General features: G+C 36.6%; 1 protein-coding gene across 18 annotated transcripts in view; it reads left to right on the plus strand.

Moving 5' to 3' along the window:
• Positions 1 to 16,655, plus strand: part of CNTN4 (contactin 4) — a 936,745-nt gene that overhangs the window by 730,790 nt on the left and 189,300 nt on the right. For all 18 annotated transcript variants that reach the window (XM_058288376.2, XM_058288377.2, XM_058288387.2 and 15 more), the window contains 2 exons: positions 10,030 to 10,132; positions 13,703 to 13,887. In XM_058288376.2, coding sequence (XP_058144359.1) covers positions 10,030 to 10,132; positions 13,703 to 13,887 — 288 coding nt within the window. The remainder of the gene's footprint in view (positions 1 to 10,029; positions 10,133 to 13,702; positions 13,888 to 16,655) is intronic.

Here is a 16,655-nt window from a genome sequence, read left to right on the forward strand (position 1 = left end):
ATACTAGGGAAGAGGAAACAAAGGAACTATTATATCTTAGAGTTTCCAATTAATTTTCTCTTTCCTCACTATTTCTTTATTATATACACTTATGGGCATATATATGCATGGTACGTGTATGTATATATACATATATCTATACACACTATATACATTGTCTCTGGAGATTAAAATGTAGTTTATAATTTTTCTGAATATTTATTGTACCTCAATATAAAGTTAAACCATTTAAAATTTGAATTCTAAAATATAAACAAAATAGGTGACCATATTTTTCTAGGCCTTCACACATTTTTTCGCCAGACTAATTTTATTTAGCCATGAAAACACTGAACAAGTTCAGCACATCAAAACATTTGAGCTTCTCGCCTTAAATCAAACTTTAGCCTAGTGGAAAATAGACCAACTGATATCTTCAGCATCCTGCAATTTCAAAGCAGTCTGAGGTAGGACAGAAATAGATTGGCTGAACATAAGATTGCCAATGTCCATGGCTGGCACCAACCAGCTTTGTTGGTTTTTTGTGCAGTGGCCTCATCTGTGATGCAGTAAAAAGGGGACAGGACTAAAAGTCAAAAGGAAAAACTCGTGGAATTCTGTGGAGAGTAGTCCAAGATCTACCATTAACTCACATAAGAAAAACCACGCATCATTTGGCACCATAGTCTTCAGTTTAAAATCAATAAAAATTAGGGATTTATGTTACATTATATCTAAAGTTCCTTCTAGTTGTCTTTTAGAATTCTAGGCACAATTGTCTGGCCTCCTTTACTCCAACCTTAGCATTCGCACAGCCAGATAATACCAAACACTACTCAACAGACCAGTGCTTTTCATTGGACCAGATTTCTTCCCCATGCATCCAACCAATTCTAGCAGAAACCTAGAAGCATTCACTCTTTCAGGTGGCAGTGACTATTGGAAGTGGCTCAGAAGACAATATACTTCTCAAATTTCCAAATTGAAGACCAAAGAAGACCTAAAATATGGGACAGAGAGAGCTAGTTACTCCAGAGTAATGTCTATGAAGTATAATGTATTTTCCACCTGTTCACAGTAAACTTTCCTACTATTGCCCTAAACTGCATTAGATCCTCAAATGGGCATTAACCATGACCCTTTGTCTTAAAGAACGTATCAACTTTATTTGTGGACCACTTAATCTAGCATTAGATCAAAATCCTAATCATTAAGACAATCCCCTTTTGATTGTGGACTTGATCTACAACCTTTCATCAGTGACCTCCCATTTAGACTGGGAAGGGTAAAGCCAAAACATGGCAACAGGTAGAGATATGTGCTCCACTTAGACATAATTTTATATTACTTAAGATCTAAAGTTTATACCAAAACACTTAGCTTTATTTTACTCTCACTTCTAATTGCAACTTTTGTGTGGCTTTGTCACAGCCATCATGTCTTGTTTTTAATTTTCTAACAGCATCACAGTAGAGGATCTGTAGGCGTAAAGCATGTTTTATGAGAAGAACATCTAAATGACTAAAGGATGTGAGATATTTTGCTAAACTGCCATTGCTAATCTGATTTAATAGAGTCTTAATGGCTCCAGATATTTTGAAGGTTTGACAAGTTTAGGAACTTGGCAGGCAGCTTTAGATGATTTCAGGTCCATGGGGGCCAAAGGTCTTGTATGGCCTTTTGGCTATTCCATTAGGAAGCATCTGTTAAATGTTCATTCTGTGTGGTACACTATGAAATAAAAAGATGTGCTCTGAACCCCTGGAAACCTGGAATCTTAGAGAACTCCAGATTAGAGACAGGTCTAAAGCTTCATTCTTTATTGGAATTCTTGAGTGTTTTTCCAAACAATGTATTTACACACACGGTATTTGGAATGAAAGTAGATGTGTTCAGCCTAGAATAGAACTGCATTGAACATTCATTCCATCATTCATTTAACCAACAAATATTTTTGAGCGCCTGTTTTATTCTAGGCACTACACTTGTCACTAGGAGTACAAAAGCTTTCCTGTGTACTCACAGATTATACCAGAGATTCTTTTTTTTTTGTTCCACAGGCCTTTGCCAGTCTGTTGAAAACCACAGAACCCTTCTCAGAATATAGCACCAGATAGTTTTATGACACTCAACATTGGAGGTTAGAGAAAATAAAGATAATAAATTGATTTTTTTCCAAATCAAGCTCAATGACCCCATGGACCCCTGGTTAAGAACTCCTGGATTACAGTCTAGTTGAGAATCCTAATTACAATCTGGGGGGCAGGAGGGGGCCATATTAGGAAGAGTGGAGAATTAAATCAGGTTCGTTTAATTTTCAGTTGCAATTAGAGCATTAGAGCTACCTGGAGCAGTGAAGGTTGCAATGTGATTATGGCTTGGGGATGAGAAAACCTGGCCTGGTCTCTGGAGTTCCCTGAGTTTCCATGAAGAATTAGCCTATCGAAGAGGGAAGGAAAGAAATTCAGGCAAAGAATATGGTATTTGTTTTAATCTGGGGTCAGAAAACTCCATTCGGCAGACCAAATCGGGACTATTTTTTTTGTAAATAAAGTTTTTTTTTTGTAAATAAAGTTTAAAATTATGTTTTCTTGGTTAATGTTTAGGTTCTTTATAATTTGTTACTGTTGTAAATGGTATCTTATTTTTATTCACATTATCTGATTGGCTATTGCTCATATAGAAAATGCTATTATTCTTATAAATGATTCCATATCTAACATGCTTGCCCAAATCTCCTATTAGTTCTTATAGTTTGTCTTTTGATTCTGTTGATCTCTCAAATTTTTATCTCCCCATTTCCTCTAAACAAGGGGTCAGCCAACTACAGCTCATAGGAGTGTTTAGCGCACCAACTGCTTTTGTAAATAAAGTTTTGTTGGAACATGGTCACAACCATTTGTTTGCATATTGTTTGTGGCTACACCAGAGAGCTGAGTAGTTGTGCCCACAAGGCCTAAATAAAATCCTTGCTATCTGATCCTTTACTGGTAACATAAAAATAATGCCTTCAGATATCTGAAGACTGCCCATCAAAGACTTGAACTAGGACCAGCATGTGCAAATTAGAGAGAGAGAGAGAGTTTTAGTTCAACACAATGTGAAAAACTTTTGGTAGGATGAATGTAAAATATTTTCTCAAAGTAAGTAAAGTTTGCTTTTTTTCACTTAAGAGAGGATGACCTTGTGATTAATTGCTCTTACTGGGACAGTTTTGAGAGTGAAATGGGAAGCTTATTAGCAGTTACTTCAGGAAAGCTGTGTAAACCAGACCTGCCCAGGCAAGCAGGGATATATGGTCACTCTGTCTTATTATGGGACAGTCTTCTGAGTTATCTCTGCATCTTAATGCAGACAGTTTCAGATTATTTCTGCATATTAATTACTTAGAAAAAAAGGAGATGCAAGCTCTTTTGAAGTCAAATCATGTGGTTTCTTTCCACCTCTCACAAGTTTCTGAGGACATCCTAAAACCCCAAATATAAACGCTGATATATAACCTTTAGTTGCCTGACTTTGGATCTTCTGCCCCCCAGCAGTAGGGAGTTTCTTGTTTGGGTAGTTGTTGCCTCACACCCTATGGGAATTCACCAAGTGGAGAGTGGGCAGTGGCAGAAATTACATGGACAGTCAGCTAGTTCCCACAAGTCTCCTTTAACCCAGGGCAAAACAGGAATTTTTATAGGCAAAATGGCAAGCTCAGTCAAGGGAATTTGTATCACTGATCAGATATTTCCAAATATTTCTAGATGGATGGAATAGACATCAAATGGCTCATTTCTTGAGAAAGTTAATGTGGGAATTTTTCTTAAGGCAATTTTTGCAATATTTTTTCTTTCATGAAAATCCCCATCCATGGAATTTCATACAATTCTTTTCTGTGGTTTAATTTAGCAAGCACAGATTCCAGTTAAGGCAGGTGTTGGCAGAATCTTATGGCATGCAACTCTGCAAATCGATCCCCTTCTGCCAACACAGCGCTCTGCAAATTGTAGTTAAACAAGCACTGTGTGTGGCTGATTTCTTTTTCATATTCTGTAAATTGCCAGTTATTTTTGTTAAGGTCCATGTTCTTACAGACATCAGCATCAACCTTAATAAAGTGGGCAATCACTGCTACAAAGTTGTTTACAGAGTCCAGGCTCCTAATGAGCATTGTCCCTGGTGCAACTTATTACAAGTACTCTCCCAAAGACTAGTCCAAAGGAGATGACTATTAATGTTTGGTGCAACTTCTTCCTTTGGCTTAACACTTCCTGGTTAGGAAAGATATTCTCAATATGTATTCTCTGAACCAACAGCATCACCATCACCTGGGAACTTGTTAGAAATGCAGATTCTCAGACCCTCGCACATTTATATTCAAGCCCTCCAAGTGAGTTAAAGTTTGAGAACCATTGGTTTGAAAAAAATGCTACCTAGGAATTTATAGCTCTCTCGTCCTCAGGAATCAACTCAGTTGTTAAACAACTAATCATTGCCTAACTGTGTCACATTACTATGCAAAGCACTGGCAAAGAATATCCTATACATGTAATGATAAGGAGCAGATCTGAATTTCCCAACTTCTTCCTCCATTGCTAGGCACAGAGCATGGCTTGTGGTAGGTGCTAAGTGAATATTTATTGAATTAATTCCTTGGAATATAAATAGAGCTATGCCCCTGCCTTCTGAAGACTTTGGTGGATGGAATTACAAGGGCTGTAACTTTCACTATTTTGTTGGCTCTCTTCAAAAAATAGAAAGATTGATGCTTTTTTTTTTGAGGTACCCAGGCTGGGGATTAAACCTGGGACCTCATTCATATGCGGGCTCAACCACTGAGTCACTTTGGCTCCCCTGAGTTGTTTTTGTATTTGTTTGCTTGTTGTTTAGTGTTTAGGAGGTACCAGGAACCAAATCTGGGACCTCCCATGTGGGAAAAAAAACACTCAACTGCTTGAGCCACATCTGCTCCCATGCATTTTAATGAATTAAGACTTTTTTCTTTGTGTTTAAATTTGTAGGGATAGATGTCTCTATTTAGAATCAAAAGCAAGGGTTCTCTCTGTAGGCATATCAGGTATTTCATGCAAGAGAGAATTTTGTGGAGATTACGTATCCTGGTTGATGCAGACTATATTATTATGTGCTCCTTGGCCCTTCTACATTGCCTTGGTTCTGTAGACATGGCTAAGCCTTTGTTTATTTTCTCCTTTGTAAACAGTTGGAAGATGGAAATAGGGTTCTGGAGCAATTCCATCAATAGCCTTGCTCTTTTAGCTTAATCATTCTGTAAATCACCAGAGCAAATGTAGATCAATTAAGTTCAAAACTATACAGGTGGTTAGAGGAATGACTTGAAAAATGCACTTCTGTTTTAAGAAGCCTTTTGTTTCCTAACAAATGAAAAGGCAACAGCTTTTTAAATTTAATGCATGAAAAAATAGGCCAAAATAATTAAAATGGAAGAAGTAGTCAAACATAAATCTAGACTGTGCCAGATGTAATCGAGTTAAATGGAATAGTTCACAGGTGTTCAAAAAAATGTTCATAATATAGTTGAAGAAAATTACTTTCTTCATTTTTTATGGCTTTAATACTAGGACAATCTTTATATACAATAAGCATTCTTTAAGCAGTAGTAAAAATCATGCCATTCAATCTCTGATCCATATCTTTATGTTCTGTAACCACTGCCATAAATACAGATCAATCTGTACTATTAGATACCTCTAATATTTATACTGCTTCAGCCTTATAGGATCTCTGTTTCACTTGGTATGAACATATACCCTACAAAGGTCATTTTAGTGAAAGATTATTTTAAGTCAGAGAACTCATACTAGAAGCCACAGTGATACTTTAAAAAATGACTTCCTGGAAAGAAATACACGTTTGATTTAATGCCGCTTATGAGTGACAGCATAAATTCCTACATCACTTCCTCCCTTACAAACTCCTATTCACCACATTTTTTCCATATACCTGGTAGTGAGCAAGGATTTTTGAGGGATACAGGAAAATACCAGAAGGATTTCCATTCCTCCAGCAGAAGAGATGGCCTGTATATAAATATCTATGAAGAGAATATAAAACAGTAAAGGTATTCAAGAGATGCCCAGAAGTTATATACAATGTCTTATGCTAGTCATTATTTACTGAGCACCTAGTAAGTAAAAAGACTGCAATAGAAGCTAAGATAAAGCTGTGAAGAAGACAGATACATTACTTCATGTCATTCATTTTAAAATCTGAATGGAAGACATACACTAAAAATATGACCAAGCAAACAAATTAACAAGTTGTGATGCAGCATGAAGGAAGAAAAATGTTAAGAGAGAACAATAGTAGGGACCTATTTTAGGGAGAGTCATTAGAAAAGCCCCCTGAAGGGGGCATCATTTGAGCTGACATCTGAAGCAAGAGAAAAAGTCATCCATGGAGAGTTCATTGGGAACACACGAGAAATGGAAACACAGCCACACAAAGACTTGCATGCAAATGTCATAGAAGCATTCGTCATCTTAGCCAAAAAGTGGAAACAACCTAAATGCCCATCCACTAGTGAAAGGAGAAACAAAATGCGGTATAATCATACAATGAGATACTATTCAGCAATAAAAGGAATGAGGAACTACTGATACATGCTCAACATATATGAACCTCAGAAACATTATGCTAAGGGAAAGAAGCTTGATGCAAAAGACCACAAATTGTATGATTCCATTTATATGAGAAATGTCCAGAAAATGCAAATCTATAAAGATAAATAATAGATTAGTATCTGCCTTGGGCTGGGACTGGGAACAGGGGTTAATATCAATGGCCATAGGGATCTTGGTGGTGTGATGAAAATTTTCTAAAAACAGGTTTATGATGGTTGCACAATTTGGTAAATTTACTAGAGATCATTAACTTGTACACTAAACGTTGGCAAATATTATGATATGTAAATTGTATGTCATGCAAGTTGTTTTAAAATCAAGTTGTGGGAAACAGCAGGAACTGGGCATTGATACTTTCTGGTTGTTTAAAGACCAACTGGACTGAGTATAATACAGAGAATCCAGAGAGGGAAAGGCAGTAGGAAAAGGGGGCTTTTAGTTTCAGCCTTTGTTAGTAGGATTTGGGCATGAGAAGATATCAGTTCACTAAGTCCTGCATTGCCAGTAATTTTTCAATTGCTCAGAACAAGGCTGTATGAGATATCTTAGCTCCTTGGCATATCTTTCATAGCTGGATTAAAAAAACAAACATATGTAATATTTGTAGAAAGAGGGAGTTGGAGGGAAAAAGTGATCCCTTCTAAGACATCTTTGTCCCTTGAATTGTTTTTTTAGGTACTGGGGCTGGGGATTGAACCCAGACCTCATGTGTGGGAAACCGGCACTCAACCACTGCGCCACATTGGCTTGCCTGAGTTGGTTTTTTGCATTTGTTTTGCTTGTTGTTTGTTTTTGTTTTTTCAGGAGGCATCAGGAACTGAACCCAGGACCTCCCAGGTGGGGGGTGGGTGCTCAACTGCTTGAACCACATCTGCTCCCCTGTCCCTTGAATTTTAACCTTTTTGTCTCAGCTCCCTCAAACACATTATATAGTACAATGCAGATTGTCTTGATTTCCTGGGAGGACAAAAGTCCTCTTTCTCTCAAGGTAATTCTTATTTTAATTAACACTACTCTCACAGTATACAGCCACACACACCACACCAAAAGGCGCTAACTTGCGCACTGCTCTCAGAGTCATACTACTGATATTTATGGGATGATGATTCAACAGTACAAGCTGTTTATTAGCAAGTTCAGCAGCTGTGTGTGAATGCCATCGTTAGTATGTGCCACCTCTTTACTGGCCCAGCTTTGTTGCAAATGCTCAAAGGAAGGCAAACCCAGACTTAGGTAGAAGAGAACTCAGAGGGCAGAGATTAGTCAAAGAAAGAGGAATGATTTTGTATCAGAACTTGTTAAACATGGATTTCAGGTATTTTAATCTAGTTTTATACTCGTATTCATTGCAGTGGTAAGAGGCTATAATCAAGGATAAAAACAAGGAGTCAGGAACCTGAATTTTAACCTTGAACACAAACTAGTTTGCTGTGGGACTAAAAACTATTTAACTCTACTGAGATTACAACTTGATTGTAAAAGCTAGAGATAGGTTACAGTTGTGATTTTAACCTTCTGAGGGGTAAGGGTTCCTTCAGGAATAGGTTACCATTGGTCAACTGTCTTCTTAGAAAAGCATGCAACCATGGATGCCCAGATTAAGAACACTTAACTACATTGTCTCAAAGGTCCTGTCTTAGTTTGCCTGAGCAGCTGTCAGAAATACCACAAGATGGGTTGGCTTGAACAAGGGGGATTTTTGGTCTCACAGTTTCAGAGGCAACAAGGCTTGATTTCTCCCAGGACTGGTACTCTACTCTGATGCTGGCCTGCTTCAATCCTTGAGTTTCCTTGGCTTTCCCCTGATCCCACCTTTCCTTTATCCCTGGTCTTCTGGTTTCTGCTGACTTTTGGTATCCCACTCCTCCTGTGACTTTCTCTTTGTAAAGTCTCTAGTAATCTGAATGAAGACTATCCAGGTTCAGTTCACCACCACACCTAAACTAGAAAGAATATCTTTTTTTTTTTTGAGGTACCAGGGATTGAACCCAGGACCTCTCATGTGTTGAAAGCAGGTGTTCAACCACTGAGCTACATCCACTTCCCAAAATAACATCTCTAAAAGGTTCTATTTACAATGGGTTCACACCCACAGAGATGTGGATTAGGATTAAGAACGTGTGTTTAGGGGGGTACATAATTCAACCTAACTCAGGTCTCATCCAAATCCAATACTACCTATAATTCTGTAAAAGAAAAAAAAAACTTAAAAAAAACAAAAAGAACAATCTTCAAGTTTGTATTTTGAGGGCATATCTCCTAGCAAACCTAAGTAGGTTATAGGTCATCTGACACTTAGGTCTGAATCCCCCCCCACAATCGAGGAGATCTCCTTGATGCTTCTCAATCTCTGAACCTAAAGAAGTTCCTAAGAGTCACCTCTGCAAAGTGAGTGGAATCGTTTTACTTTGTTATTACACCTTTCCCACTCCATGCCTTGTTTTTAACCTTTTCTTCTGAATCCTACAATCTCTTTTTCCTCTGACTATGGGAAACCTAAAGGCAATATGAATTGGGGAGTTTTATTAGTTTTAGTAAACTAGATAACTCCAAACTTTATATTGGCACAGTTGAATTAGACCGTGGAAAATGACCCAAAATTGAATAGGAATAAATACTTTTAAACAATTAGAGCAGTGATAGGTGGCATCAAGAATGTATTGATAAGAATTGGCAAGAATTTAGTTAATAAAGCATGGAATTTGGGTTTTGGCTGCTCTCTTGGCTATAATGGAGCAGTCATTTCCAGGATATGGGAAAAGTGGGAGAGTATGACCTTCACGGTTAATATGCCATTGCAGGTGGGCCTAATTTATAAGATTTTCTCTATTTGCTTCCTATTATTCTTTTTTCATTGGCTCAGAATATAATACAACTACAGGCATTTGATGTAACCTTGTATATACCAATTTCCAATGAATTCAGACTGGACCTGGAAGTAAAAGACAAAGTAAAACTTGTGGCCACAAATTGATTATTCAAATAATTTTCTTTCTTGTATAGACACAATAAAACATGCAAGCATTTCTTAAATAATTAAATTTTTCTGCAGTATGTTTCCAAAAAGGAAATTAATTTGAGTTTCCTGGTGACTAAGACTCTAGCCTCCTCCTTTTTTAAATTTCCATGACTACCTGAAAAAAAAAAAGCCTTTGCAGAAGTGAAGTTGTATGTATTGGGAATTTAATCCTAGGCAGATGGTGTGGTGCTGTGATACAAATTTTCCTCTACAATAACTGGGAGAAGAGCCACAATTCACGGTCTTTAGAGATAAGACCTGTATTAAATGAAAGAATTAATTATGCACACAATGATGTATAGGAGCATTCTATATTAACAGAAAAATACTTCTGTATGTTTTAAAAAGAATCTCCATGACTTACCTCCTTTTTTTTATTCACAGGGGTTATGGGAGAATATGAGCCAAAAATAGAAGTGCAATTCCCAGAAACAGTCCCAACTGCCAAAGGAACGACGGTAAAACTGGAATGTTTTGCCTTAGGAAAGTAAGTTCTGGTTTCTCTTCCTCCTTGTCCTCTCTTCAGCTTGGGCAGGTATAGAATTTTCCTTGCACTGTTCACAGTAATGGTTTCTGAGGTAACTGAAAAACAAGTCGAGGCTTTCTCTTTGTAATTCTGCGTATGCATCTTTGATTTTTGCCTTCATGCCACGGAGAGACGATGTGTAATGGCACAAGGAGGATTAGACTGCCACAATTGACGTGGCCACAAAAGAGAAGAGAGTGGGCAATTCTGAAAAAGTATTCTGTTCTATTATTGTGGCCTGTAACATGCATGCTGTCTAACCTGGAATGACAGAAAAACAATGGCCTTCATTTGAGGTACAGTCAAGCTATTTGGAAAAATACAGACTTTCATTCTGGTCCTGGTTTACAGAAGACACATCAGACTTTTTCCAAATTTCTTTTTAAATTGCCAGTCTCTTCTCTGTCATTTGGATTTCCTTCTCTGGCTGGAGGTAGAAGAGACCTGATATTCTCTAAGAGAATGTCTGTTTCACTGAAAATTATTGGCAAACTTATTATTCAGTCAGTAGATAAGCTTACTTGAGAACCCAGTTAACTTTTCCACAGAGTATCTTTAAGAGGGCATAAAGAAAGTGACAACATCTGAAATAAGAAATTTTAGAATGCCCAGGGGGCGTGTCCTCTCTACCCAGCTCCACGGGCATCCATCCGGGTAACCCACTGCTAACTCCCTCTCCTCTTCCTGTGCTTGAGTGTTGAGTAAAGGCAACAACCGCGACTCTAGTCTAACCCTTGTGTCAGGGTATGATCTATTTTCTTATGATTTTTGTTTTACAGCAACCATAGTAGAAAAAGGTTCCTTCCCTGCCCCCTCATTATAATTTTAGCTCTAAAAGAAGGATTGTTTTGATTTCCCTGTGTTTTTAAGCCCTGGTGATGTAAGTCTCAGAGGTGTCTTTACTTTGATAGTACAATGCATTGGCAATTTGTTGTCCTGAAAACATTACCATTTTGAATAAATTAGTATATAGCTTAAGGCCTGAGCACTGTACAAACGTTAAAAATCAAGTTATAAAACAACATGTGAAACAGAAAATGTCCAAGATACATTATTAAAAGAATAAAAGTAGATTGCCAAACAGTATAATACACTCTCGTTTTTTATTTTAAAGTATATGTATGAATGCACATAAAAAAAATACTATGAGAAAGAAAGCAGTGAAATAAATGCAGTAATTATCTCTAGATGGATGGACTATGGATACATTCATTTTAATCCCTTGTGCTTTTCCAAGTTATGAAATTTTCTGTATTGAGTATATATTGCTCTTGTAACTAGAGCAAATAAATATTATATTTAAAAATTAAAAGTTCAAAAATAGTAAACAGTGATGATTCTCCACAATATAAAATGTCTTTTAAAACAGAATAAAATTGGAATTTTCCTTTCTACCAAAACAAAGTCCATGTTCTTTAATAGAAGCCATTGATCATATAAAACATTGAAAACATTAAAGTAGGTCAAATTAGCCATTTCAGAGCATTAAATGATATTGGCATTGTCTATTCTTTTAAATACACAAAGATTATACAGACCTCACCATGAAAAATGATTTTGCACAATAGCATTAGCCAAATAGTATATAACCTACCTGACTAGGGAAAACAGTTCAGAAAAACGTGAAGGCAGGTAACTGGATAATCTAGGTATATAGGTCTATATTTTGTGAATTCTGCAAGGTGACATGATGAAAAATCATCTGCAAGAAAAGAGCAAAATTCACGTTGTTCACACTTCAAAGAGAGCTATGAATTAAACTCTCTTCACACTGTTTGAATGGCACTAGAATGAAAACAAAAGATCCAAATTGGGCATCCAGTCTATACAGAAATGTTTGGGTATGTACATCCAGCTGCTAAAACACATCATCATCGCCCACTTAAGAGCAGAAAGATTATGTCTAAGCTACAGTTATTTTTAAAGGCACATATTAGTGTATCTCTCATCAAATGTGGAGACACCCATAATGTACTTTTGATGGAGTACTTTCCACATTTTAAATCAGTGACTATCCACTGAAAAATACTTTGGAAACAAGTAGAGTAGAGTTGATGGCTTTAATTTTTTAAATACCATCTCAGATTTTCCAGAGAAGATTAGCAAGTCTTTAGTCTAATTACTTCTCTGTGTGAGTTTTTGTGGAAAATAAATAAGTAAATAATCATATCCCCTGCTGGGAAGCTGCATCCTTAAAAGCAATGGTTGGCTCACTGTTTAGTCTGTACTGATTTGCAGACTCAGTGGAGCCCTCCTTGCAATTTAAGATACGTTGTAACAGTAATGGCTGTAAGATGATAGATGCCTTGAGAGTACATGTTACTGCCTTCTTTATCTCACTATTTTAAATAAAGTCTCCCCAAATCTATTTGGGGAGGCTGGTAGACTTCCAAATACCACCCTTCCTAATGGACTGCTCTAAATTAGTAGGGTTCTTAATATAAATAACAAGAGGAGACCATTGTCCAAAATAATGTATCTTGAATTAAAAATCCCTTCTTCTATGTCAACAATTGGGTTGTTTCGCCAAGATTTAATAAGCTTGTTATTTCTACCATCATTACTTCATTGCTTGGGTGTTTCTCAACATAACATACTTGCATTGTTGGTACACGAGAAGCTTTCTAAGACCATATTATTTATGCTAACTATCACTGCATAGCAAAATTACCAGCTTAAAACAACGACCATTTTATTTTATCTCACAAGGTCAGGAATTTGGGCAGGACTTGGCTGGTTGATTCTTTCTCTCTCAGTGGTATCAGCTGAGTTCTTTCAGTGGTATTCAGCTGCCAGATGAGCTGGACTGAAAAGTCCAAGACAGTCTTACTCAAAATTCTGGTGTCTTGGTGGGGAAGCTGAAAGACTGAGCTCCTTGGGACTGTCAGCTGGAGAGCTACATGTGTGGGGGCCTTCCAGCATGGCAGTCTCAAGGTATCCAGCCTTTTTACAGGGTGACTTGGGGCCCCCAGAGAGAGTATCCTAAGAGACAGAAAGTAGAAGCTGCCCATTTCTTAATGCCTGTACCTGGAAACTGGCACAACATCCCTTTTGCCTTATTTTATTAATCACAGTAGGCATTACCCACCCAGATTCAAGGGGAGGGGGCAAAGACCCCACCTCAATGGGAGACACTTAAAGAACTTACAGCCATCTTTAGTCCACCACATATGTGGGAGAACATTTTAATTTATATATATATATAAGAGAAATATATTTTAGAAAATGATAACAAGCATATAAAATCTGTATCTGCTTCAGAGATATTGGAGAGGAGACAAATTACCTTATTTAAGGTAAAAAATAGTTATTTGATTTTAAATAAAGCACTAAGTAAATATTAATGCTAGAGATATGGATATGGTTAAAATTGTAATCGTGATACAAGAACGAATGAGGTTTGGGAAACATTGTATAATGCAAGCTTATATGTTTTAGAACCAACAAGAAAGGGGTCATCAGGAGCATAACTTCAGACAAAAAGGTACACATTTCTCTAATTTGATTCCCACCTTTTATTCTTGCCATCAGTCCAGTACCAAATATTATCTGGCGAAGAGCTGATGGAAAGCCGATAGCAAGAAAAGCCAGAAGACACAAGTCAAATGGAATTCTTGAAATTCCCAATTTTCAGCAGGAGGATGCTGGTTTATATGAATGTGTGGCTGAAAATTCAAGAGGGAAAAATGTAGCAAGGGGGCAGTTGACTTTTTATGGTAAGTTTGTGATTCAAATTTATCCTGTGTAGTGATCATCAGCTGGGAGGTTTGAATTCAGGCTTTTTCAGAAGGATTGTGTAGAATAGGATTGTATGAAGCACTTGGCTTGTTACATAATTAGCAATCTTGGATGATTCTGGGTGTGGAGAGTGAGGTGGGTGGCAATGATGTTAACTGAACAGAGAGGAAGAAATTAGCCTGATGTGTTTAAAGGATGGATATTAGTGTGAACACACTTGCAAAGGAACCTATTTTTCCCTCCTTCTATCAAGCTGCAAACGTGACACAGGAAACATTTTGCTTTTCTTGCTCCTGATTTATTTTTTAAAGCTCTGAGCTTTCATTCATTAGAATTTTCATTTGGGCTCACATTAATCCTTTGTAATTGCTCCTATTTGGTAGCGATTTTATGTGATACCACGAACATTTCGAAACTCACACTGTCCAAATTTAGTTCTTATCAAAGTGGAGCATGACAAATCTTTCTCACCCCAAAGACTTTATATGTGCAGCTGCTCCTGTTCCAATCAAATCATCGGCATTGATCCAAACATAATATAAATGTAAAACCTCTAGCACATGGTCTGCAATCGAGCCTATCTTGGAAACCCTGTTAGGGCATTGATTTGAAATCCAGAAAAGGATTTCATTGGGTAGGCATTTTGAAAGCAAATTGAATTCTGCCAAACTGGAACATGGCTAAATCCCATTTGTCTGGGGTATAGAAAATAAATATTATAGGTTAATTATTCAAGCTTGGTTTAGGAACAGCAATACATGCTTAAATGATTAGAGTAGTTCTTTAGTGGCCAGTTGTATCAAAAGCTTAAAATGATCTTATTTCTTACAATAACTGAAAACACAAAAGTCTATTTTACCAATTCTAGTACCAAAGCATACCAGTTTTAACATATGACCAAAGAATTGCTTTCAAAAGTCTTGTAAGATTTGTAGAAACATATTGGGAAACTGGGTAGAGACTCCCAATACCAACCAGCCTACACCTACCTTCTGCCCACCACATAAAATTTAGCATTTTTGACTCACATACCTCTGATGGAGCAGAGTGGCAGGATTGCAGATTAGGTGCTAGAAAGTAGTTCACAGGATGAGCTGGGCAACAGTTTGAGAAAAATCATCACTTCTCCTTAATCATTCATTTTTCTTCAAGAATAATATAGGCCTAACTTTGTTCATGCCAAATAACAAACATGTTATTTCATCTTTGCCCTTTTAAAAATTGTATTAGTTCATAAATTATTTCATTGGTTGAAAAGAAAATGACACCACAAGTAAGTGACTGGAAAAAACATAAGACTGAAGGTTACAGATTTATTCAGTGGGATGCCAATTGCAATTATTTTCAACACTTTTTTTGAGTTTATATTTTTTAATAAATACCTTAAATGATTTATAAGCAAACCAATGATTGAAGAATTCCCGTATGCATAGTTCTGTAACAATGGCTGAATTCATTCAAATCAATTAACAACATACACGAGGTGAGTGTGGTCCTGTCAAACCTGTTTAATGCCATAGGCATACACATCTATACATACACTTACAAGAGCATAGGAGTTTTTTAACTTATTTTTTTAATTTGCTTTGTTTTTTTGTTTACATAAATACATCTTTTGTGTGTTCCAGTTTCTTGTCAGTTAAACGTCATAAAAAATGTTTAATATAAATGAAAACAAAACGAAAGAAGTTCGTGCCAGGATTTATGCGTAAAAATTTTGCTTGGGTTTGCATTTGCTAAATTTTTTCCTTTAAATTTTCACATTTTGTTTTTACAAAATGGCATTCCACTTAAAACATGTCATTTAAACTTAGAATCTTAAGTCCAAAATATAATTTTTTTGTTTGTGGTTGACTTGGAAAAACAAGAACAATTATGTGATGGTAGCAAAGCTAGCCAAATTAATGGAACACAATAAAGTCAGTTCAAGAATATAAAAGGAGTGGCTGAAGCTCAAGTGGTTGAGCGCCTGCTTCCCATGTACAAGGTCCCAGGTTCGATCCCCATACCTTCTAAAAACAAACAAGAAAACCAGCTTTCATTGGGGAGCAGATGTAGCTCACTGGTTGAGCACCTGCTTCCCATGTATGAGGTCCTGGATACAATCCCCAGGACCTCCTTAAAAACAAAAAAAGACTATAAATGCTAAATTCTTACAGAACAGAATGTGTATTTTCATAATGTTGAATTTAAGTATTATTACTCTTGAATAATTAAAAATATTAGCTACCAATGAAGAGTTCTCAAAGCACTGAGTGGCCATCCATTGATATATGCTATCCTTTTTAATCTGAAATAATTGAGGCTCAGGATCCAGACAATCTGGGTTGGAATCTTCTTGGCTCTGTCATTCACTAGCTATGTAGCATTGCATCATTACTTATGTCTCTTTGTTTCAATTTTGTCATCTATAAAATGGAAATATTACCTATGTCATCAAGTTGTTATTAGAAAGACTTAAAACATATAAAACATTTAAATTGCCTGCAATAACTAATGTTAACTTTTATTATTTTTGTTGGTATTAATCCTCATAACAATCTTGTCAGATAGGTATTTATTTTCCCCATTTTATACTTTATGAAACCAAGGAAATTTATTTTACTGATACTCAAGTAATTTTTATAACTTGACCACTGTCATATAACTAAGTGACAGAGCCAAGATTCAGACTTAGGATTCTGTTTAACCCCAAGCCCCACTCTTTCCAACTGTACCACAGCACTCATATTGTACTGTTTTTAAC

This window comes from Dasypus novemcinctus, chromosome 26 (assembly GCF_030445035.2).
Source record: "Dasypus novemcinctus isolate mDasNov1 chromosome 26, mDasNov1.1.hap2, whole genome shotgun sequence".
Lineage (NCBI taxonomy): Eukaryota > Metazoa > Chordata > Mammalia > Cingulata > Dasypodidae > Dasypus > Dasypus novemcinctus.